Source organism: Phaethon lepturus, unplaced genomic scaffold (genome assembly GCF_000687285.1).
Source record: "Phaethon lepturus isolate BGI_N335 unplaced genomic scaffold, ASM68728v1 scaffold720, whole genome shotgun sequence".
In the NCBI taxonomy this organism is placed as follows: domain Eukaryota; kingdom Metazoa; phylum Chordata; class Aves; order Phaethontiformes; family Phaethontidae; genus Phaethon; species Phaethon lepturus.
In genome coordinates this window covers 5,728-29,493 of record NW_010513789.1, presented here as the reverse complement: position 1 = coordinate 29,493, position 23,766 = coordinate 5,728, and the positions used below count along the sequence as shown (strand labels likewise).

Sequence of the window (23,766 nt, the reverse complement as noted above, 5' to 3'; positions counted from 1 at the left end):
TCTGTGGGTGGGATGATAGGCAGCTGTGGATCAATAGACAATGCAGTCCTATCTCTCTGGGACAGCTCCAGCTGTTTCTTTGCCTTGGCTGTAGGGGAGGGTAATATCCCACCCCTCCATGGCTCTTCCAGCTCTGTTATAGTGGGTTGCAGAGGTGGTGGCTCCAGGTGCAGACAGATGTTCCCAGGAACAGCCACTGCAAACCACAGGGACATCATGTGATACCTGTAGAGATCTGCCAGATGAAGAGCGTTTGTGGAAGGGCAAGACTTTGTCCTGAAAAATGTCTTGGTCTTGGCTGGCAACATTTGAACACGCTGATCCCTTTGTCTGGCAGGACGTCCATATACCAGCATTGCTTAATTTTAAAAGTGTCCATTCCTCATCTTGATCTTTTATTCTGCCCTCTTCTCAAGGGAGGCTCAGCCTGGTGCATGCTATGAAAACAGGAACTGATGGGTTGTCACGAAATAAGCGGGGGCGGGCGGAGGGGCTGTGTTATAAGGAGCCTACCCAGGAGGTGGCAGCCGAGGGACGGCTGTGCGGCAGGGGCGGCTCCCAGCCCCGACCCCGGCAGGAGCGGCTCCCAGCCTGACCCCCGGGCTGCCTCCGCTGGCACGCGTGGAACTCCCACTGCCGCACCCGGGAACCAAGCCTTTGGGCTGCTCCACTTCAAACTAGGTTCTTGGCATTTCTCTCTTCTCACTTTTCCCGTAGCTGCTCAAAGGAATTTGTAGTTTCTCTTCTTGCTCCATCAAAAACATTAAAAAAGAAAAAAAACTGCCAAAACTAATTATTGGTAGTGTGATACTGTCCGTGAAAGTAGAGAGTGCTACCCCTCGCCCCCCAAAAAGCTCTGAAAACTCAAGCCTGAGCTCTCCCATTGAGTGTCCTGGGGAGGTACTTGAAGAGAGTTAAGAACAGGCCAATGACTGTAAATCAGCAGTTTCTTTGAGTGCCATAGGCCTGTTTTTTAAAAACCAACCAACAATACAATTTGATATTACCAAGTGTAACAAAAATCAGCATCCTGATGTATCTTCATAGCAGTTGTTTTAGAATTTCCATTTCAACTATTTTAAGAGGCAAATACATTTTAAAAACTGCTAGCACACCAAAGCCTGTGACCACCTCTGAATAATTGATCATAAATGAGGGCAGAAAGGTTGGCTTAAAAGACAGGACTCAACCTTTCTGAGGCTGTGAACATTATTCACACATTAGCACCTCTAAAGGGGAGGCAGCTATAGATTTTGAGATGCATTTTCATACCTTTATTTTCTTCATCCTTTAATTTGCAAGCTTTTGTTGCATCACAGTTTTGGATATAAAGGGTAATACATACAAGTCCATATATAAGGAACCTGGTTTTCATTTCTGCAGAACACTGAAATTTGGTGAAAGGTGAAATTTTGTGCCATTGAGATTAGGGTCATCTGATTCTGTGTTATGGAAATGTTAAAAGTTGGAAGCCTGCATGTTTATGTGCCACTATTAAAAGTATGGAGGAGTTGAAAGTAGATAAAAAAGGAAGGTCCATGAAAGTGGCTAGTTTTTAGGTGGTTACTGCCACCACGACTGTGTTCCTGTTGTCTTCCTATTCACAGCCAAGTTCCTCCCTCTCTTCCTTTCCCACTGTGCTCCTGCCGAAATGTTGCATTTGGCTTTTCCACCACACAGTGAGGAGCAGCCGGAGCTCGTGTCAGGCAGTGCTACTGCTGACCAATTCTGCACATAGTGTAAAGTGCAGGGCATGAGACTGGCAGAATACAGTGTAATTTTATATGCCAGTGATGGTAGTCCCATGTTTATAGGAAGGCCTGACCATGGTAAGGTTTTAACACCAGTTATTCAACCAGAGCTGTTCAAATACAGATATTTCGCACTAATGTGAACTGACTGACTTACACTACAGTATAACTTACCAGTAGTGTTAGGACTGAAACCTACAGGACTTCAAGTGCAGCTTCTTTGTTAGACCTAGCAGAGTGATCCCTCTTAGGGTTTTCACCGTGTGCTACTGGAACAAAGACATATTTGGCCCCATTTTTTGTAGCGCTTTTTCAGTAGCATTTCCTCTCTTTCAGGTGCTGTTTAAAAATAAATGAGTCTGTGTTCAGCAATATTCTTGTTTTTATTGTAGTAACGCTGTTAGGCCCTCAGGTAGCCACAACAGTGATACAGTCCCTGCTCCTATAGAGCTTACATGCTAGCTTTCAGAAGTCAGTTTGATTATAAACTCTCTCTCGTACATCCCAAATCTAAACATAGGCTCATATGAAACTAACTCTGATTTTGGACTTGATTCTAGTCCTTCAGCAAGTCAGCAACTAGATTTCAAGACAAGAATCAGATATAACTTGAGTTTGGTGAAGGTATTCCTGACTTCTCTTGTTGCAAGCACAAACAAGCACATGCTGAAGCTCAACATTTCAGAATATTATTTCACCTGTAACGTGCTGTTTTAAAAAAGTAAAACTAAAAAAACACCCAAACCAACCCCTTGTGCATAATACAAAATATACATAATATTTCCAGCATTATTTGCGGCTGTGCCAACTTAAAAGTGCAATAAACTCACCCATTACAAAAACTGAATTAGCCATTTTAAGTATTAATTGTAAAAGAAAAATAAACTAGTAACTTGAAGTGGTTAGGATACAAAAACCTTACCCATTGCTGTGCCTTCCCTTTATTTTGGGAAAAAGTATTGTGTCCCAGCTGGGGGGAAAATCATGTTGTCTGGGACAAAATAAAGCCCAGTGAAGACTAGTGCATTGAATCACTGCTACCTAATTGACAAACTGTTAGATCCCCAAAGACGCTGGATGTCAGATATTGACCTGTACCTCCCACTGAAGGTGGAAGAAGGAAATCTGGCTGAATGCCTAAAATTTCCCTTGCAAGCAGCACCAGAAACGAAAGATGCTGCCATCTGCTGCATTGTGAAATTCCCCCCTCTGGCCTGGAGTGCATGACCCTGGTAATGTATGAGCTTCCCACACATACAGGTGTAGGCTTTTGTTGTCTTCCTCACAAGTTTTATACAAGAATTGAGTCTTGACAAATTTTTAACTTTACTTTCAGAGCATTTGCCCCCAGGGTTTATAATTACAAGTCAGGAGCTTATTCTTTAGCTTTATGCAATTGCTACTTTTTTTTTTTTTTAAATAATTGTTTTGGTCACAAACTGAGCTGATGGCAACAATCTTGTTTGACAATCGAATCTGAATTGTTTTTCAGAATGTTAAAAAAACCCATGCACCCCAAAAAATAATATCTCATAGATACAAAATAAATCAAAAACACGTATAAAACTATCCTGAGCACAATCCAGCTGTCACTGCAAATGAAGCTGTTATTTGCCAAAGAGATGGTTGGCTCCTGACTGATTACTGATCAAAAAAGACTGAGTAAAACTTTCAAATGTGCTCAGGCCTAGTTTTTGAAGAGTCCCTCAGAAAATAATCTGAAGGGTGCCTAAGCTTAATTATAATCTATGTAAGTCAGGTAAAGAAAACATGACTTTGGGTTCTGAATCAGGCACATTTAAATGTTTTACTCTTCAAATAATTAATCCCCTCGAGTTGGAAACAATCTCACTTCCATGGCAGTGTACATAAAAACAACACACGCATCTTCTATCACAATCTATTCTAAGCATAACCACCAGGCATGAGAAAGAAAGGCAGCCAAAAGAACAACTCCTTTGACTGTTACCTACAGTCCTACAGTATGGGCCTTTTTAAGACTGAGCTTTCACTAAAACCAGGCAGCGAAACAGCGTGTGATAAACTTGAGGTGTGTAACCAACACAAAGTCACCCAAGCGTTGTGCTCAGAGCTCCTTCCAGAGCACTACAGTACTTTACTGTATAAAACATAAGTTAACTTCATCAAGACATGAAGACATGGGACCAAATAAAATGTGACAGGTAAGGAGGTCATACTGAACTTTGGTCTCCTGGAGGGCACTGAGATGCTAAAGAAACAAGTGCAATAAACAATTTACAGAGCTTAGATCTTCATTATCTTCTGTCCTAGCATGCGTGCTTGCACAGTCATTATCCCCTTTAGTTCACTTCATGCTCTTAGTCTTGCAAAATCTTTCAGTACAGAATTACAAGGCAAGATCTTGATTGTCTTCCCTATTTATGTCAAAAGCCATACTGATGTCAGAGGGACCGCGAGCATAAAGCCCAGTGTTAACAGTAGTGATAGTGCTTCTCAAGATGAAATTTGAAAATCAATCATAACATTGCATGGAACATGCTGTAAGTGATTATGAAATTCATATTTTCTTCTCAGAGAGAGTATGCAGAAGGCAGTTATACATACCACTTGGCAGTATTTCCCCAAAACAATGTACTTCAGTAACTTAGTTGTGACCTTAGTGCAATGAATATGGTGAACTTTTGGAACAGTTTGCCCATTCAGTTGTCCTGTAGCACCCAGACAGACATCTTCATACGCAGTTCCCACTTTATAGATTACTTAAGACAAAGGTTTGCTGGTGTAAATTATTTCTCTAAAACAATAAGGATGGAGCTAGTCAATGAAAAAACGAGTTTTCTTCTCCCAGTCTGGAAGCAGTACTCACCACATATTCATCATCAACTTAATAGAAAATGTCCTTTACGCATATGGTACTTGTCAACTGAATTGCGAACTGATGCTGTTCCACAATAATCTGAAATAAATTGCTTGCTCTCACTCTGCAGTGGATCAGGAGAAGGGTTGCTGGCGCAATATGTTACTGTAAACTCCGGACCTGCCAGTTCTAAGGGCTAAGTTTGTTTGAAAGGCAAAAATTTACAAGAAAAGGCACTATAAATCATTTTTGAAAAAAACAAACTGTCCTGCAGTTACTCTTATAATAGAGTAGAATCTGTAAAATATTTTCATCTATAAAAAGACACTTTCATTAAAAATGTTTAAATGTTACTAAGCTTTAAGGCACTCCAGCTGAAGAACGAACTGGATCACAACTACTGTTGGTGGCTCAGATCTCCTCTCTTTTCCACGTAACTCATCTTCAGTCTCTGTCCTTTGTGAGTTCTGTAATTTCATCGATATCTTCTATATCCTGTGTCATTTTCTCGTACTGTCTTTTGAAGAATCCAAGCTGCGAGAATTATTAAAATAACACCACATTACAGTCAGTCATCGATACATTTCTCGGCTAAGCTAAATAGTGTGATAGTAGAAATGCATGTGTGCATGCACATACATACTATGTTTGATTTGCAGACAATTCCTAGCTCTAAAATGAAAGGAGCTGGGCCTTAAACTCCTGCCTGATGCAACTAAATGCCAAAACAGCAGTGCTGAGCAGCCAGTTGTCTCCCTGCCAAGATACAGGCACCTCCCTGCTGCCTTGGTGTGCCAAGGAGCCCTTCAAGGACCAGTGCCCTGGCACACAGGTACCCTGTGTAAATGACTTTTTTGCCCTTGCTCTTCTCTGTTCTGTTTTTCTCTGTTCAGGGTATATCCTCTCCTTCCTTGCTTCTAAGAACCAGCCGTGCCAACTGGGAATGTCATAGGAGTTCAGAGCCCAGCTGGGGAGATACAGAAGGAGGCAGGCAGTATCAAAAGGAAAAAAGTAAATGCCACAGGCCCTGTTTTGAACTATTTGGAAACTCATTTATCATCTTCATGTTGCCAATTTCTATGGGGACACATTTCAGAATTTTGATTTTAAAGCCCTTCTAAATGCTCCCATCAAGGGTGTAATGCCAATGCAGTATTATTCATACCAACAAACTGCATGTGTGGGTTTGTTCATCACCAGAGAAGAAAGATTCCAAAGAAAATAGCCCAATTGTATTTATCCCTTTCTGCTTTTCTTTTAAAGAATATAAACACCTACTTACTTTCCACAAAACAGCAACCAATACTAACAGCAAGAGGAGTCCAGCCAATATACTGCCAATCACAACACCAACTGGTATCTCAGCTTTTTCATCTGGCTTCATTATTGTAACTGGGATCTGAAAGCAGAGAGATTGTGCATTAGGGGTTAATGTTAATTGCATATAAAGTAGGATTTGTAAACCAAATACTTCACTAATCAAGAATAGCTGGACTGCACACATTCCAGGATCAATGACTGGAACATACCAGACAATTGCAGCCCTTTCACTGGTGTCCACAGGGACCTGGCTGCACCACCATGGCACACAGCAGTTACAGTTTAGGATTAGGGGCCCTCACCACTCTTGGCCATACACAAGAGGGAAAGCAGCAGTCTCCTCCTGCCAGCTTTCTGCCTCTCCAGTAACAGGAGGTCTTTCAGAGTTGTTCCCATATTGCACAGACACACCAGGTAAACCAGCCATGCTTACCTGCAGGTGGGGAACAGCCTGTTGTAGAGCCCCATCTGCTCAAAACAAACTTCTGCATCCACTGGAGGAGAACTACTTCCAACCAAGTGTTGTCAGAGCCTGTTATCTGTGGTGGGCAGCTGTAGGAGGCAATACTAATCATGGAGGCCAGACATCATGATGCACTCACTGGATCTGCTGAAAGGTCTCCCCTCCTGCCAGGCTGGCACCTCTGTCTCCTTTGCCTGCTGTTCCTACCTTCTGGAAAACCACTAACAACTTGTTATGTTAACTTCTTGTTAACTTCTCATGTTAATCTGTGTTCTCCTGAGTCAACTGCATGAATTTTCTGTAAGATTTATGGGTCAAACAGGAGTGTTTCTACCACACCTATGCTTCCTGAACTACAAGCAATACCAGAACAAGTGTACGGTGTCTGGAAGTTAGTTTTCAGGTGATACCCTAGCTAGTTGGATTGGGTATGACCAATGATATAGTTACATATAACATAGTTGCTCAGGGAGACATTGCTGTAATATTTATGAGCTGTCAAATCTTTGGATTTAATCTTGGACGACATGAATTTAGCATGAAGGTTTTTTCCTTCCTGAAACATGATAAAAGAAGTGAGTTGGTTTACTTTCTCAGGGTTGCTTGCTCAGTGTATTTGTCTGGTGTAATTTAATCTTAAGCTTTCTGGGAAACTTGCACTGGCCTGACATCTCAGTGATTTAAGTAATTTCTGCTGGAAGGCTCCAATGTTGTGCTAGGTGTGGCTATGTGTATTAATTTCACTGAGGCAAGACGGCTTTGTGTATTTTCTAACCAAATGGCCATAATGATGATTATAGCAGGTTAATGTTCTGTCCTCCAGCTGGCAGTCCTTTGCAACTTGGAAAAAATCTGAAAGCTTTTACGCAAAGATACCTAAGCAGCTCTGCCACATAGCATCAAAAGGCAATATTAATTGATTTGGCTATACAGCAACACAGCTCATCCAAACTAAAAAGACAATCTCATATGTATGTGCAGTTTGCCTAGTAACGCTTTCTCCATTAGATTAACGGTGAAGTGGCACTGTTGAAGAGGTAAATTGATGCCTACATACAAATACCTTCTATGAAGTCAAACTGTGGTCAGTAAGACACCACATCTGAGATTCACAAAATCACAGAATCATTAAGGTTGGAAAAGTCCAACCACCAACCCAACACCAGCACGCCCAGTAAACCAAGTCCTGAAGAGCCACGTCCACACGTTTTTTGAATACTTCCAGTGATGATGACTCCACCACTTCCCTGGGCAGCCTGTTGCAATGTTTGACCACTCTCTCAGTAAAGAAATTTTTCCTAATATTTAGTCTAAGCCTCCCCTGGCACAACTTGAGGCCATTTCTTCTCATCCTATTGCTAGTTACTTGGGAGAAGAGACCAACACCCATTTCACCACATCCTCCTTTCAGGTAGTTGTAGAGGGTGATGAAGTCTCCCCTCAGCCTCCTCTTCTCCAGACTAAACAACTCCTGTTCCCTCAGCCACTCCTCACAAAATTTGTTCTTCAGTCCCCTCACCAGCTTCGTTGCCCTTCTCTGGACACATTCCACTGCCTCAATGTCCTTCTTGTAGTGAGGGGCCCAAAACTGCACACAGGATTCGAAGTGCAGCCTCACCAGTGCTGTGTACAGGGACGCAATCACTTCCCTACTCCTGCTGGCCACATTATTTCTGATACAGGCTGTTCACCTCACCAAAGGAGAAGTATAGTCTCTTTAAGGGCCTAATTCATCCCACTTATTTTCAGGATAATTTTTAAGATGAAATGAATTGCATCTCAGAAATACCTATTCTGTCTATGGATTACAGTTTATAGAAAGGCTAACTCTGATGTGGATGGTTAGTGTAGGTAGTAAGTTGGATGAATCCTACCACCCCCATGTAGAATAACAGGGTAAGTAGGGAAATAAACTCAGATTGCTTCTGCACTGTCCTGTTCCCAAGGCAGTGTGAAGGGCAAAGAATGGCTATCACTGCTGGCCTGCCAAGAAGTATATGCAGTGCTGGGTATTGCTCCACTGAAGTGGCAAAGGAAACTGTCTGCCCTAGGGAAGGTGCACCTCCACCAGCTGGCACATTTTCCAAGATTTCTCCCAGAGCAAGAGGCTGTCTAGTAAGGATCAGGCTGTAAGCCTCACCAAAAGCCACTGTGTTTCTTAGGAACCCTGTGGATAACTTTCAGGGTCTGATCAGCCACTGCCTCAGAGCTGTAGAAGTCCCAGCTGCAGATGTTTCAACGGCTGTCTCAGGAATTGTCTTCCATTTGTCAACTGACTTAATCAACAGTCATTTGAATAATTAAATTCTGATTCTCCTGAAATCACCAATACAGCTGCTGGCAATGTAAATTTGGCAGTATCATGCTCCAATTGTGGAAAAATACCTAGTAATACATCGTTTATGAGCTATCTAAAAAGTCTGTGCAATTAATTGGAATATTTATATTGTGTATTAGTGAGTTTCACCTCCTAGCAGAAATAATACCATGCCACAAAGCTGAGGCACTCAGCGCACTTCAAATACAGGCATGCAATTTTTCTGCAAAAACATGGAATTATTTCCAGAACTAGAGATATATTCCCTTTGCTTCTTCAGGCACTGGAGGTTTCCCTGAATATAAATGTGGCTCTTTGGAGGTTCTTCACAAGAAACGGAGTGATCCATGAGAAAACAATGACAAAACCCAGTACTGATTATGGTCTTATTTCCACATTGGGATAATCAATAACTGCCCTCATACATACTTAACTTTTCCATTGCCTGTGCATGAGCTATACTACACATTCTCACAGATATTTTGACTACTTTACTAACTTGCAATTTGGTCTTCAATGGCCTTCATTATTTTTATGGATAAAACAGGCTGGTAAATCTCATAAAAATAAATCTAAACTTCGTATTGCAAATGAAGAGTGTTCCCCTCTAGATAGGCCAAGAGAACAAGGTATCTTTTTATTGTAACAGCACCACAGCGCTAATGTATTGTTGTAGTGTTGTTTATGTTTGTATATAGCAGATTGAAACTTTGGGAGAAGGATTCTACTCTAATAAAGTGGTGGTCTGGACACTTTTCTTGAGATTATCTGTGTCCATATTGTCCATATGACAGCCATTCCAAATGCAAAATATACTCCACATTCTTTTACAAATGAGATTAAGTATATTTACTGGAGACCTGTGCCAAACATCTGTCTAGAAACAGCAAACCAAGTAGACTTACAGAAGTAAGACTATAAATCAGATTTGCGAAAATGTTTCCCAGAGCTCATTTATCTACAACAATTAATTCCATTGCAGAAAGAAGTCCAAATTTTTATCTTTTCATGAACTGGAAGCTAAATGAATTTCAGAAGTTTCTAACTGAATTCTGCTGATAGTTCTACAATCTATTTGAGATCTACAGATTTTAAACTAAGTCTGGTTTATATAGCAGTTGGCTGAAATTAAAACATTTTAGTAACTTAAGGGAGGTTGTTTATAGCCAAAAGGATACATTAATTCAACAAAATCAAATGTCATCAGAGTTTGTAATTTGCTATGTACTCCTAGAGGACACTGAATTTAAATATTATCACTTTAATACAGTAAAAGGCAGAGAAGTTGAAAAAATATACTTATCTATCACTTACAGTTAGGGTGTTCTCTCCAATTATAAATAACTCAGGGTTATGCGTATCGATTTTTGCCTCTGCAGAAAGCTGTAAAGTCTGGAAAGTTGACTGAAAGAGAAGATTAAAAAAACTGTAAAGCTCTATTACATGCCGTATCAATTAGAATGTAGGCATCCTAAAATAATTCTCTTGCTCTGAAATGAAGACTTCAGAATCAGAAGAAAATCACAGTATTAACAAAATTAAACTGATCCTTTTATTTGTCCCAAGCTAATGTGTTTATGAAATGTATCAGTAATCCAAACTTAATTTTGCTGGTCTTACTTATTAGCAACGAAAGTGGAGAACTGGCTTTTTTTCTTGAACATACAATTCAAGCAAAGCAGAAGAATTTGTTTATATATCCATTTTTACAGTTACTTCAAAGCTGTCACTGCTGCTAGCAGGGAAGATTTGAGACAGCAAGCATGGCTTCACCAAGGGCAAGTCCTGCCAGACCAACATAGTGGCCTTCTACGATGGAATGAGTACATCAGTGGACAAGGGAAGAGCTACTGATGTCATCTCTCTGGACTCCTCTAATGCCTTTGACATGATCCCCCACAACACCCTTCTCTCTACATTGGAGATAGATGGATTTGATGGGTGGACTATTGGGTGGATGAGGAATCATTTGGATGGTCACATCCAGACGGTAGTGGTCAACAGATCAATGTCCAGATGGAGATCAGTGATAAGTGGTGTCCCTCAGGGATCCATATTAGGCCCAGTACTCTTTAATATCTTCATCAATGACATAGTGGGATCAAGTGCACCCTCAGCAAATTTGCAGATGACACCAAGCTGAGCAGTGCAGTTGACGTGCCTGAGGGACTGAATGCCATCCAGAGGGTCCTGGACAAACTCAAGGAATGGGCCTGTGTGAATGTCATGAGGTTCAACAAGGCCAGTGCAGGGTCCTGCACCTGGGTTGGGGCAAGCCCCAGTTTCAACACAGACTGGGGGATGAAGGGGTTGAGAGCAGCCCTGCTGAGAAGGAGTTGGGGGTTCTGATGGACAAAAAGTTGGACCTGAGCCAGCAATGTGCGCTCATAGCCCAGAATGACAACCACATTCTGGGCTTCATCCAAAGAAGCATGGCCAGCAGGTCGAGGGAGGTGATTCTACCCCTCTGCTCTGGTGAGACCTCACCTGGACCCCTCAGCACAGGAAAGACATGGACCTGTTGGAGCGGGTCCAGAGGAGGGCCACCAAAATGATCAGAGGGATGGAACATCTCTCCCATGAGGACAGGCTGAGACAGTTAGGGTCGTTAGCCTGGAGAAGAGGAAGCTCCAAGGAGACCTTATTGCAGCGTTCCAGTACTTAAAGGGGGCCTATGAGAAAGCTGTAGAGGAACTTTCTAGCAGGGCCTGTAGCGACAGGATAAGGGGTAATGGTTTTAAACTAAAAGAGAGTAGATTTAGACTAGATCTAAGGAAGAAATTTTTTATGATGCGGGTGGTGAAACACTGGCACAGGTTGCCCAGAGAGGTGGTAGATGCCCCATCCCTGGAAACATTGAAGGTCAGGTTGGATGGAGCTCTGAGCAATCTGATCTAGTTGAAGATGTCCCTGCTGATTGCAGGGGGGTTGGACTAGATGACCTTAAAAGGTCCCTTCCAACCCAAACTATTCTATGATTCTGTGAAGAGGTCGGGGGAAACATAACAGTGAGAAAGGGAGAAATAGCTCAGTAACAAAAGACGGATGGTGTTATAACTCTGGCCTTTGAAAGAAATGGAAACTGGATGTTCTTTCCCTTCCCCACCCCCCTCTATCCAATGCTTCTGGTTTTCCCTGTTTATTTTTTCCTATCACTATCTGTTCCTGTCTACTGCTCAAATTCTGACATCGCTCCCTCAGCTTAAACAAAGTAGATGACAATTCCGATTTGAAAAGTGACCTCACACCAGATCCCATTTCCCTCTGTGCATGTGTCGAGAGGCAGAGGAGCACGGCTATGCAGACACTGCCAGCTCACTGCTGCTCATCTCTCCCTGAGGTGTGCACGGACAGCCCCGTTTCCTACAGCACCATCAGGAACAGCCTCAGGTTCGTGGGAGCACAGGAGCACTTGCCAGCGGTACCAAATGCAATGCCTGCTGCCATTTCGCTCTGTCATTTTGCCTCCTCAGCCATTTCTCTGTGGCAAGGCCAGGTACGGTGGGACACAGGGAACAGGAGCAATTCTGAGTCCACAGCAGCCGATGCATGCCAAATTGGCTGTTACTGCAGCACACATTTATTGCATGCCTGCACTGTAGGCATCTGCCCAAGTGGTCTGTCCTGCACTCCGACATGCTTAGGAACCCACCTAAGCAACATTCAGAGCACTTTGTTAATTCCTAAACACATCTTTCTTTGCTTTGCTTAGCAGGTACTGGCAAGCCTGCTATCCCTTTCTTGGACAATGACTGACTGCCACTAAATAAAAAGGCTGATTATGTGCATTACTGAGTGCTTGCAAGATTATTTGCACTGAACATTGACAATTAAATAGAAAATGACAAAGTGGGAGATGAGAGGAAGACTGACATGCAATCTTTCCTTCCCATTGCCCAGCAGTAAACAAATTATTTACACTCACTTTCTTGTTAGGGTAGCAACCTTTTGTTCAGGTCTCCACCTTCTGTGTACCTGACAGCAACTAACAAGTAGTCTTGACCCAGCTGATTTGAAAAATACAAACTTTAAAGACAGACAGATGCTTTCCTTCACCCACTTGCATAAGTATATTACATTATCAACTTGACCTTTTCCTTTTAAGAGCTGAATGCTAAAGCTGACAACAGCCCTGCTGTTAAATGTCAATACCTGCCATAAGACTCGCCAGACAGACTAAGGAGACTGCGTCATGTTCCTGATGCTCTAGGCAAACCCAGGACTCCAAGGCAGTTTGGTTGGTTGCCTAGCTGAGAAGCAAACATGGTTTTATTTCAAAAGTCTGTTAATTCATGATGAGTTATATCCTGGAGGACACGTGGTGATTTAAAATGGGAAAGTCAAGATATTATTGATGGATATTTTTAAGCATCCTGTAGGATTTTAAGCAAGGACTGTTTCCTTGACACCAACTCAAATAAAAACAAAAAGTATGTTAAAAAAAATTTTCCATACCTTCTCTAACAACTATAACTGGCAGCACTAACAGGTTTTTGATATTTTGATGTGACTTAAAATGATCACTATGTAGGCTGTGATGTTCAAAAGCTGAAAGCAACATTATTTTCCAGGCTATGACGATACTGTACTCTGCTGTCCTATGCTGAGTTTTGCGGAAACTGTACTTCCCCTTGAATGAATTTAACAGATGCATAAAATGTGTTTTTCAGCTGTGAAGATTGCATTATCACAGCATTTTCTTATGTTTTGTGCTGGACTGAAGGTTATCAGCTCTGTTATGCAGCCTCACTACTTACTTAACTTTTAGATTCAAGTTTTCAATCTAGAAAAACACAACAATGTAAAGGAAAGGGAAGTCTTTCTGGATTGGAAGGTCTCTTTACTGAACTTTGAAAAATACTACGAGATAGGAAATATACTTCATGAAGATGAAGCTCATACTCACAGCAGCAAAGGTTCCGTTCCAGATTTGGGTGGACACGTTCACAAAGTACTCTCCCTTCAGCATAATGTCTTCCAGTTTGCATGTGATGGTACTGCACTTCACATTCTTACAGTTCTTCCAAGGGCAACAGCAAGGAGAGGCAACAGCATGCATTAAAAATGCACTTTAACAAATGTTCTTTTAACATCCAGATTTTGGCCTTGACTTTGCCATTCTGTGCATACAAATTAAGTGCTTGCAGGCTGTGAAGAATATACACCTTTTCTTCTATCTAAGGCAGCACACACACACTAAGGTGTGTGTAAGAACATCCATAGGCTGCACTCCTGCACTGTGAATGACGAATGCCACCCCGACCACAGCTGTCCCTACAGGTACAGCAGTGGGCTCGTAAGGATCAGCTCTGTGTCCCTGTTCTGCAGTACGACAGCCCTGAGTCTTACTCACCAGTTCTTTGGAAGCTCTGAAGTTCTCTTTCGTGAAAGATGCAGAATAAGGTCTTTTCCCTATTTCCAGTGGATTTATCTGAGCTTGACAAGTAACACCTCTGGCCTAGGTGGAAAAGATGGAAAGAAGTGAAATTAGATGACATCATACTCAGGAGTTTATAGTAATCATAACAATAATATAATAATCATAACAATATATATTTTTGGGATGAGATGGTGGCTGTGAAAGGCTAGATTGTAAATTATGTCACACTGGATACTTTAGGAAACTAAGAGACTGTATGTGGTTTTGGTCAGAATTAAATGGCTCTTAGAGTAATTTTCTTGCCCCTAGATTGACCTGAAGGGTTTGTCCCAGTCTAAAAATTCCATTTTGACTATAACCTTCCCAGCAACTTGGAAAAGGATCTAGCTGAAGAGTTCCAGAGTCATGTAAGAAGTCAGCCATAGACCATAAAGATAATCCACATCTGCCAAATAGTAGACTAGTGTACTGCTGACATCATGGTCCTCCCCCTTCCCTTTATGAGGAAGGGACAGGAGAAAGGGCATACATTCTCTGAATATCAGCCATACTATGAGGGAAACTGATGTCTGTAGTACTGATTAAACCCCAAAACACAGCAGTTTATGTAATTCAGTTCTTCACCTGATCTGTGGTGACTGCAGTTATGTACATTAGTGGGTTGTCTTTGCTGGTGAATTCTGGAAGATAGATTTTTACAGATGCCATCTTTACTGGAATACTTCCGGTTGTTACCTGCAAAGCAAATAACTCACAATTAATTCAGGTAGCTATACTTACATATGCATAAATTATTTGATATAGCAAGAAAATCAGAAATCATGATGAGTATGGAAGAGCTGGGCTCCTTTGGCATCAATGTTTTTTGTCCTATGACACTTACTATGGTAGCAAGTACATTACGCCAACAGTAGCACAGACAGTGTGCTGTATAGCTTCAGGTCCCTGTCTGTTTCCCCAGAAAAACTCTTGCTAACTGCATGAAATATGTTTTGCAAATATTCTGCCACAGCCAAGAGGCCTCTTATTTAGTCCTTTAGATTAGTAGTTATAGGAATGTAAATGGAACATAATTTAATTTTCTTCCACGTTGCATATTTGGATCTAAGATTTTCTGAGTTATATAATACATGCTGTGATAGGCTAGTTCTTGCATCTAGTTTGAACACTTAACCCTTGCCAAACTTCAAGTTTCAAAGTCCAAGCAAAGATCTGTTTTCCCTTATCAAGTCAGCAGAAGACAAATACGCTCTGTGAAAAAACAGTCTAGGTTGGCCTAAGTTAAGCATTAACAATCTTCTAAATATGTAAACAGTGGAGGACCAATCTCTCTCCCATTCTACTTATGCAGTAAGTGCAAATTTCATCCTTAACCTCATCAAGACCACAAGTATTTAGCCCCCAGCTATTTGCAAATTTATTTTTTTTCTTACTTGACTGATTCAAAAGCATCAAAATCAGACCATGAAGTCAGGAATGTTTCTACAACTACATTTTGGGACCAAGCTACAGGAGGAGGTTAAGGCAGCTTCTCAAACCAGAACCAGAAACATTTACTAACCTTAACTGAGAAGTTGAACGTGGGGCCAATATCTTCAAAATTATTCACAGTGGAAGGAATGTTATGACCAGAGTATACTTCATAGAAGTTGATGTTGGCAAGCCTAGTTAACAACCGTAAAACAATACATTTCAATTTGCAGCTGCTTTGAAAACATATGTTACTGGATGTGCCTTTGTGAAGCAGGTCAGAAGTACAGTCAGAAGAAAAATCAGTCACTTTCACTGTTGTTTGAATTCTAGAAAGTTGGTTAAGAAAACACACGGTGTATTGAAGCCCGGAGCCGAAACAAGTATGTGAAGATAAGACAAGAGGTCTGCGTGAGACCCAGGCTCTGCTCAGCCTCCTGCACCCCATGGTATTTCAGTGCCATACTACAACCTCCTCTCCTGGGCTCAAACTGGGACTTTCAGCCTTGCAGTGGTCTCTGTACTCAGAAAGAGCCCCCCAGTGGTCCCTGATGGTACATCTAAAACAGCAAATACCAACAAACCAAAGTAGATCCTGGGCCCTAATTCCAGACCACAGGCAGGCTTGCTTCCACACTGCCTGGGTGTGGAAACACACACAGCACCCTGCTTGCGTAGTAAATACCATGTAGCCCTTGGTCTCCTCTGAGCTACTTTCTTGATCGTTTATTTGATTTCAGAATTCAAAATTTCCGAAGTAACATGAGGGTGGCTGCAGCCTACCACAGGATGAAATTACAGGTTTGTGATGGAAGGACATGCTGTGAGGGCCCATGGGTGCTCGAGGGGCTCAGCCAGCTCAAAGACAATGAAAGCATCCCTGTGTAGTTCATCACACCCATGTGCTACCTGTGAGCAGCTCCTCTGCCGAACCATCCCAGAACCGTGTCTGCTTTTCATCATTAGCTTTCATTAGGAGACTAATTTGAACAGTCAAAAAGCAAGCTAGGGAGTGAGTTAACAAGGGCTATTGTGATTCCTACATCAGCTCTCTGTAGCACAAAGTGCAAATCCATCCTCTTTACCAGTGCCACTCCTCCCCATTTAATCTGGGTAACGTGTGTGTACAATGCCAAATTAAAACATGTGCAGTCTCACAACTGATCAGTTGTGCTCCTCCATACTGCATTGTGGATCCTTTTTGATGGTCCATAACTCCTTCCATGGGCCCTTTCCTTGAAGGGTCTCCTCACAAGAACTACTAGGAAAACCTGTGTGATGCATTTTCTGCTTCCTTATTGCTCAAACCTCCAGTCTTTCCACGATGCACAGTACCAACTTCCTTGTCCTCACAGGAGTCACTGATAAAACTGATTCCCACCCCTTCTCCTGGAAACTCAGATTAGGAAATTTTCCCCAGAAAGGCTTCACTTCAGCAAGACAACACTTTTTTCCCAACCATTGTTTGCTCCTTGGCTATGTTACCTACCTCAAGAAGGAAATAGCTCGAGAGAGATATTTCCTAAGTAGCAGAGTGTAAAAATGAGCTCCAAGGGAAGCATTTAAAATTATGCCTTGGCTTAATGTCTACTTCCTTTAGTTCTTTTAAATTGATTCATCTCCAAAACTAACTAATCCTTTTCTGGCAGTAGGGATTCCTTCATGCCTTGACTTGCATGTGAAATTGCATTTTCTCATACTCAGGAGATGCACCTGAATTCAAACCCCTGTTTTCCCTTGAGTAACTCTTTTACAGACTCCATGCCTGGCCTCTTCTGAAGTATTGAGTTTCTCAGCTAATTAAGTTTGCTGATTCAAGTTAGGACCACATCCATTTCCTAGGAGGCTGCTGAAGTTGCTGTGCTAGCCACTTAGTCAGATGCTCCTGTAGTCTCTGTGCTGCTGCTAACTTTCGTAACAGACACTCTGCTTCTGCTCAGTCTCACGCGACTTTCTCAGGGAGCTGAAAGACCCTGCATCGCCAACCCAAATGCTTCTCTGCAATTAAAATAAGCTGAAAAATTCTGCATAACTCCATAATTGGTGCACCAACCCGTGGTGAATACAGGGCCTCTGAAAGATCTAAAACTGTTGCTGCAAAGCAGGTTATTGCACTTGGTTTCTGTACTGTGGTCCCTATTCCAGCTCAGGTCATCCTATGCAGTCAAGAGTTATGGTAGTTATGGTATCTTTGAATATTCATTTCCTGAATTCATTGTTGCTGTGCATTTTTAAGCAGCTTCCTCTTTTTCAGATTTCTGTCATTCTTTGAAAAATTACTATTTATTTTGTATCAGTTTATGTTTACAAATTTTGGAATGCTTCGTGATGCAAAAGCATTTCTTCACCAAGAATTAGTGACCAAGTGCATCAAATAGATCTACATGTAGTTTATCCTAGAAATTCAGTAATTGGGAAAGATAAATAAATATTTTATTTGATGAAAAGTAAAATATCCTGTCTTTATCTCAGAGTCAAACCAGTGTACTTTGGTTTCAGTTCTAATTTAAGTTAAACTGTAACTGAAATTATTCTTGTTTGGAACAGTAACAGACTAATTACTGTTTCAGTGCATCCCAAATCACTGCGGATTTCCAGGGCTGAAGATAAGAGGTTTCAAGGGCATGATATGTAGATCAGTCTTTAAGGGATTTTTGTCTGTCTCTCTCCCCCTGCCTGCCCAGCTTGTTGAGAAATTCTTTTGCCAAACTTTGAATTTAACAAGACCAATGAGTAATTAATGTGTACAGAGAAACATGCTATTAGACACATTGCTAGATGGTACTGAAAAGAAGATGATATTGAACACAGCTTGGAAACAGGTAGAAGGGGCACCTGCTAATGGGGATTTGCAGGGAACAAGAGATCAGAATTTTCCTGCCACCGACCCAAGGTGGGATCCCAACCAGCCAGGACCACGGGGGCTTTTAACAAGATATCGGAGATGGATACTATTTGACATAAGGCACACTATGCCAAAAGCAATTAATTGGTCCAAATTATATGAGGTTAAACAAGACCCAAATGAATTCCTGTCCACCTTCATGGCGCATTTAAAAGTCACTGCCAGGAAATACACTAATCTGAACCCTGAAAAACCAGAAGAGGCTGTTCAATTGGCTTCTATCTTTATGGGACAATTGGCCCCAGATATAAGAAAGAAGCTTCGAAAATTAGAAGGGGCAGACTCAAGAGATTTAGAAAAGATGTTAGAGGTAGCGTGGACAGTTTTTAAAAATAGGGAGAAGGAAAAAGGGACACAACAAGTTCAAAGGAAAAACCTAGGAAGGGAGATTGATTGCAGCTTTAACAGGGGCTCCTGGAGAAGCCTACAGAGGAAGGGGAGGCATAGAAAGGGGTTACCGAGGGAGGGGAAGAAGTAGGGGAATGAGAAAGCCACCTCCCTTTGTGCAACCCTGTCTTGCGGAAGATCAGTGCGCAATCTGCAAAGAAAGGGGACACTGGAAAAGGAAATGTCCTCAAGCTGGGAACTCGGACCTAGCCCTGCAAGCCATTAAGCTAATGACTGAATTGAATGATGAATCCTGAAGGGGACTGGGGGAAATCATCCCCAGCTGAACCCCTCATTACACTAAGGCTGAGGAACGATGAGGTAGAATTCTTAGTCAATACAGGAGCCACTAATCCTGTACTTAATACTTGTAGGGGAAATTTTAGGTATGAAACTGTGAGTGTCGTTGCTGCTACAGGGAAACAAGAAAATCAGCCCTTTTTGCAGCCCTTAAAATTTAAGTTAGGAAAGCAATGGCTGACTCACCAATTTTTATATATGCTCGAGTGCCCGATTCCTTTGATGGGAAGGGCAAATTAGATGAACAGATAACCTTTAAGGATGGAGAGGTGTAACTACTATAATACATGAATCAAAAGCTGTGGAAGCAAGAATTTTTATGTTACAGGACACACAAAGACTAGAGGAAGAAATTCCTGCAGAAACAGAGGATGCAGTAACACCCTTGGTATGGGCTAGTGGAATCTCAGGTCAGTCCAAATCGGTGAAACCAGTTAAAATTGTTTTAAAGTCCAGAACTAAAGCAGTAAGACAAAGACAGTATCGTATTAAGTGGGAAGGTAGCAAAGGGTTGGAAGAATTAATAATGAAATTTTGAATTATAGGTTGTTGATAGAGTGTGAATCAGAATATAACACCCTGATATTGCCAGTGAAAAAGCAAAATGGCAAGGAATATAGATTAGTTCAAGAGCCATAAATCAGATTGTTCAAGAAATTCACCCAGAAGTAGCTAACCCATATACCTTGCTGACATCCTTAAAGGAAAAGGATAAGTGATTTACTGTACTTGATCTCAAGGATGCTTTCTTCTGCATTCCTCTAGACAAAGATAGTAAGGTGATAGTTGCCTTTGAATGGGAAAGCCCCACCACCGGGTGCAAAACACAATTTACCTGGACAGTGCTACCTCAAGGGTTCAAAATTAGTCCTACAATATTTGGCAACCAGCTGGCAAAAGAGCTGGAATTATGGAGAAAGGAAAACCCAGAGGGAACAATACTGCAATATGTAGATGACATTTTGTTGGCTGCAGAGACTCAGGGAGAGTGTTTACAGATGACTATAAGCCTGTTGAATTTCTTAGGACAAGGAGGATATTGTGTATCAAAGAGCAAAGCTCAGGTAGGAAAAGAAACTGTGATTTATTTAGATTTTTAGATTTCACAAGAACAACAGAGACTGGGACCCAACAGAAAAGAAGCAATCTGCCAAACTCCAGAACCAAGAACTGTACAAGAGCTAAGGACAGTTTTGGGTATGGTCGGATGGTGCAGGCTGTGGATTCTCAATTATTGACTATTGGTAAAACCCCTCTATGAAACTTTGGAGGGGTCAAAAGAGAACTACCTACAATGGACACCTGAATGCCAAGTAGCCTTTAAGGACTTAAAAAAGGCTCTGATGTCAGCATCTGCATTGGGAATGCCCAGTTTGTCGAAACCTTTTGAGCTATCTGTACATAAACGACAACATCTTGCTCTGGGCATGATGATTTAGAGACTGGGAACCTCGAGAAGAGTTGTGGGATATTTCTCCAAACAATTGGACCATGTGAGTAAAGGATGGCCAGGACATTTGTGTGCTGTAGCTGCAACTGTTCTTTTAATCCAAGAAGCCAGGAAATAAAAAATAGGACAAAGAATCACGGTGTATATTCCACATATGGCAATTTCTGTTTTAGAGCAAAAGGGGGGGGACAATGGCTGTCTCCAAGTTGTGTGCTCAGATATCAAGTTATCTTGCTGGAACAGGATGATGTGGAACTTAAAACCACCACAGCAAGCAACTCAGCAATGTTTTTTGAGTTCATAACCAAGGGACTCTGAACCGTTGCACCACGATTGTCTGCAAACCATTGGACACATATATTTGAGCAGACAGGGTCTAAAAGATGAACCATCAACTAATCGTGATTTGGAGCTCTTTACAGATGGTAGCAGCTTTGTACGAGATGGAAAACAAATGGCTGAGTATGTAGTGGTTACAACTACACAGGTAATAGAGGCTGGGGCCCTACCCATTAACACGTCAGCCCAGAAGGTGGAATTGGTGGCATTCAGACAAGCCTTGAATATAGCTGAAGGGAAAAAGGTAAATATATAGACTGATTCAAAGTATGCATTTGGGATAGTCCATGCACATGAGGCTATCTGGAAAGAAAGAGGATTGCTGTCAGCAAGGAAGAAATTCTCAAACTTTTGCAGACTATTCAAAAACCTAAGGAAGTGGCGATAATGCATTGCAAAGCACATCAGTTCGGACAAACCACAGTAAACATGGGTAGTCGATTGGCTGACAAAACTGCTAAAGAGGTGGCTGAATAAAGCATCCTTGCATTGGTGCCAGTAAAACAGGTGAAACTCACAATTCTGAAACCTAATTATAGTGAGGTAGATCAACAATTAGCATCATTGTTAAAAGCAATCACAGAGAGGGTTGGTTAATAACTCCCATGCAATAAGTCATTGTTCCACCACAGATAACGAGTGAGACTGTAGAAAAGAGACAAGAGGAAACACATTGGGGCAGTGAGGCTATGATTTCTAGTCTTCAAAATTCAATTCTGTGTGTAGGGATGACTGGGACAGTAAAGTCTGTAATAGCAAAATGACACAGCTGTTTAAAAAATAATCCCATGAACAGGAAAAGACCTCCCCCAGGAACCACTAGGCAAGGAAATTCCCCCAGAGATTATTAGCAAATTGATTTTTCCAAATTACCAAGACAAAATGGTTATCTCCTGCTATTGGTTGACAGTTTCTCAGGATGGCCAGAAGCTTTCCCCTGTTGCATCAACAAAGCTAGGGAAGTAACTAAGCTATTACTAAAAGAAATAATATCAAGGTTTGGGGTACTGATAGGAATATCTTCTGATTGGGGCCCGCATTTTGTGGCAGACATAGTCCAACAGTTAAGTAAAATCCTTGGTATGAAGTGGGATTTACATACCCCATGGAAGCCTCAATTGAATGGGAAGGTAGAAAGAATGAATCAAACTCTGAAATGGCAGGTTAGTAAAATTTGTCAAGAAACTTCTTTAATGTAGCCACAAGTCCTTCCACTAGCTCTTTCGAAAACAAGAATACAACCGAGGTCTAGGAGTAAAATTAGTCCTTACAAGGTACTATATGGAAAACCATACCAAATGCCACTGATTCTAGGAGAAATACACGTGAAGGGAAAAACAGATTTAAAGTTGTATATAATTTGTCTAGGGAAAGTCCTTCTGGCTCTCCAACAAGGTATTGTTTTAACAGGGCCACTCACATCAGACACTCCTGTCCACCAGGATCAACTGGGAGAATTCATATACATAAAAACGTGTAGCTCCAAACCTCTATGAGAAAAGTGGAACGGACCCTTCCAGGTACTCCTAACAACCTATTCTGCAACGAAGGTAGGAGAAATTGAACGCTGGATCCACTACACTCAAGTGAAATCACGATCGGTGTCGAAAGAACCTCAGTGGAAGATCATTTCGTCAGATGAAGACCCTCTCCAGATAAAGATTCAAAAACCAATATGAGGAATGAATCTCACTCTGGTAGAGGAACTTTTATGACATGAGGATCCGAAATGGCTGTTGAAGAAGGTTCAGGAGACTGGACAAAAAACTTTAGCTACTGTCCATCACGATGTGGAAGAACTACATCAAGTATTAGAGAGAGTAAAGAAAGAGGGAAAACACAAATGGTGGGAAGCTCTTTTTGGGTGGTCAACAACTTGCTACCAGAATTCTAAACAAAATACTACACCCTGTTGTCATGTTGTTTATACTTATCATATTATGCTTTATTGTGACTCTTATTCTGTATATCAAGCTCTGGATTATGATGAAACACTTAATGTATTTTACGATGTATATCTGCCCTTAATTACGGCAATCTAGGTGAGACTTCCAAAGAGATCTTACTTTGGAAGTCTCAAAGGGGGGAAATGTTGAGAAATTCTTTTACCAAAGAGTGATTAACTTCGAATTTAACAAGACCAATGAGTGATTAATATGTACAAAGATATCTTAACCTTGAGAACAGAAACATCCTGGCAGGATTGCTCAAACAAGGTTGATAAGAAAGAACCGCTTGGCTGAACAACAGAATTGGAAAACATCCAAGAAGAAGTAACCACCCTCAGGAGACCCATAACCATAAAAGGGAAGAAGGAGTAGGGCGTTAACTCCCCAAACAACCACCAATGACCACCCAAGACCCCTGCACATGCATAGTGTAGTTTTGCAATGTCAGCATTATGTACATGTAGTAGATAGGCAGAGACTTCTCAGAAAATGAGTGAATATTCATGGCTTTAAGGTATATAAAAGATCAACTTTTGTTTTAGAGCATGCATGTTAGGTGGAGCAATCCCCTGTGCATCCAGCACTGCAATACAAGAATGCCTGCTAAGTTTATTCCCGATTTTGGTGGCAAGCTGTCTCTCCTTACAAACTGCCCTGCCTAGCGTAAATGATCCCTCTTGCAACAGCCCTGACGTGCCTTCTGCGGGGAGGGGAAAAGGCTGACACCAGGAGGGAAGGGCTAGGTGCGAGCCAGAGTCTCTGGGCGGGCACGTGGGAAAGCAGGGTGTGCTGCTCACAATGCCAATGCAGCTGCAGCAAGGGAGAATCTGCCATGTGCCACCTCAGGTTTTAGTTCAAATCATTATCGCAAACTGCTATTTATATTTTTTGGTCCA

General features: G+C 41.6%; 1 protein-coding gene across 1 annotated transcript in view; it reads right to left on the bottom strand.

Annotated features, from left to right (window-relative positions):
* Nucleotides 1-5,034: 5,034 nt before the first annotated feature.
* LOC104623723 (integrin alpha-2-like) overlaps nucleotides 5,035-23,766 on the bottom strand; it is a gene marked incomplete at its 5' end in the record, with an annotated part of 24,003 nt that continues 5,271 nt past the window's right edge. Inside the window, 7 exons of the mRNA XM_010290897.1 lie at nucleotides 5,035-5,124; nucleotides 5,873-5,989; nucleotides 10,005-10,094; nucleotides 13,597-13,710; nucleotides 14,044-14,148; nucleotides 14,695-14,805; nucleotides 15,632-15,734. Coding sequence (XP_010289199.1) covers nucleotides 5,035-5,124; nucleotides 5,873-5,989; nucleotides 10,005-10,094; nucleotides 13,597-13,710; nucleotides 14,044-14,148; nucleotides 14,695-14,805; nucleotides 15,632-15,734 — 730 coding nt within the window. The remainder of the gene's footprint in view (nucleotides 5,125-5,872; nucleotides 5,990-10,004; nucleotides 10,095-13,596; nucleotides 13,711-14,043; nucleotides 14,149-14,694; nucleotides 14,806-15,631; nucleotides 15,735-23,766) is intronic.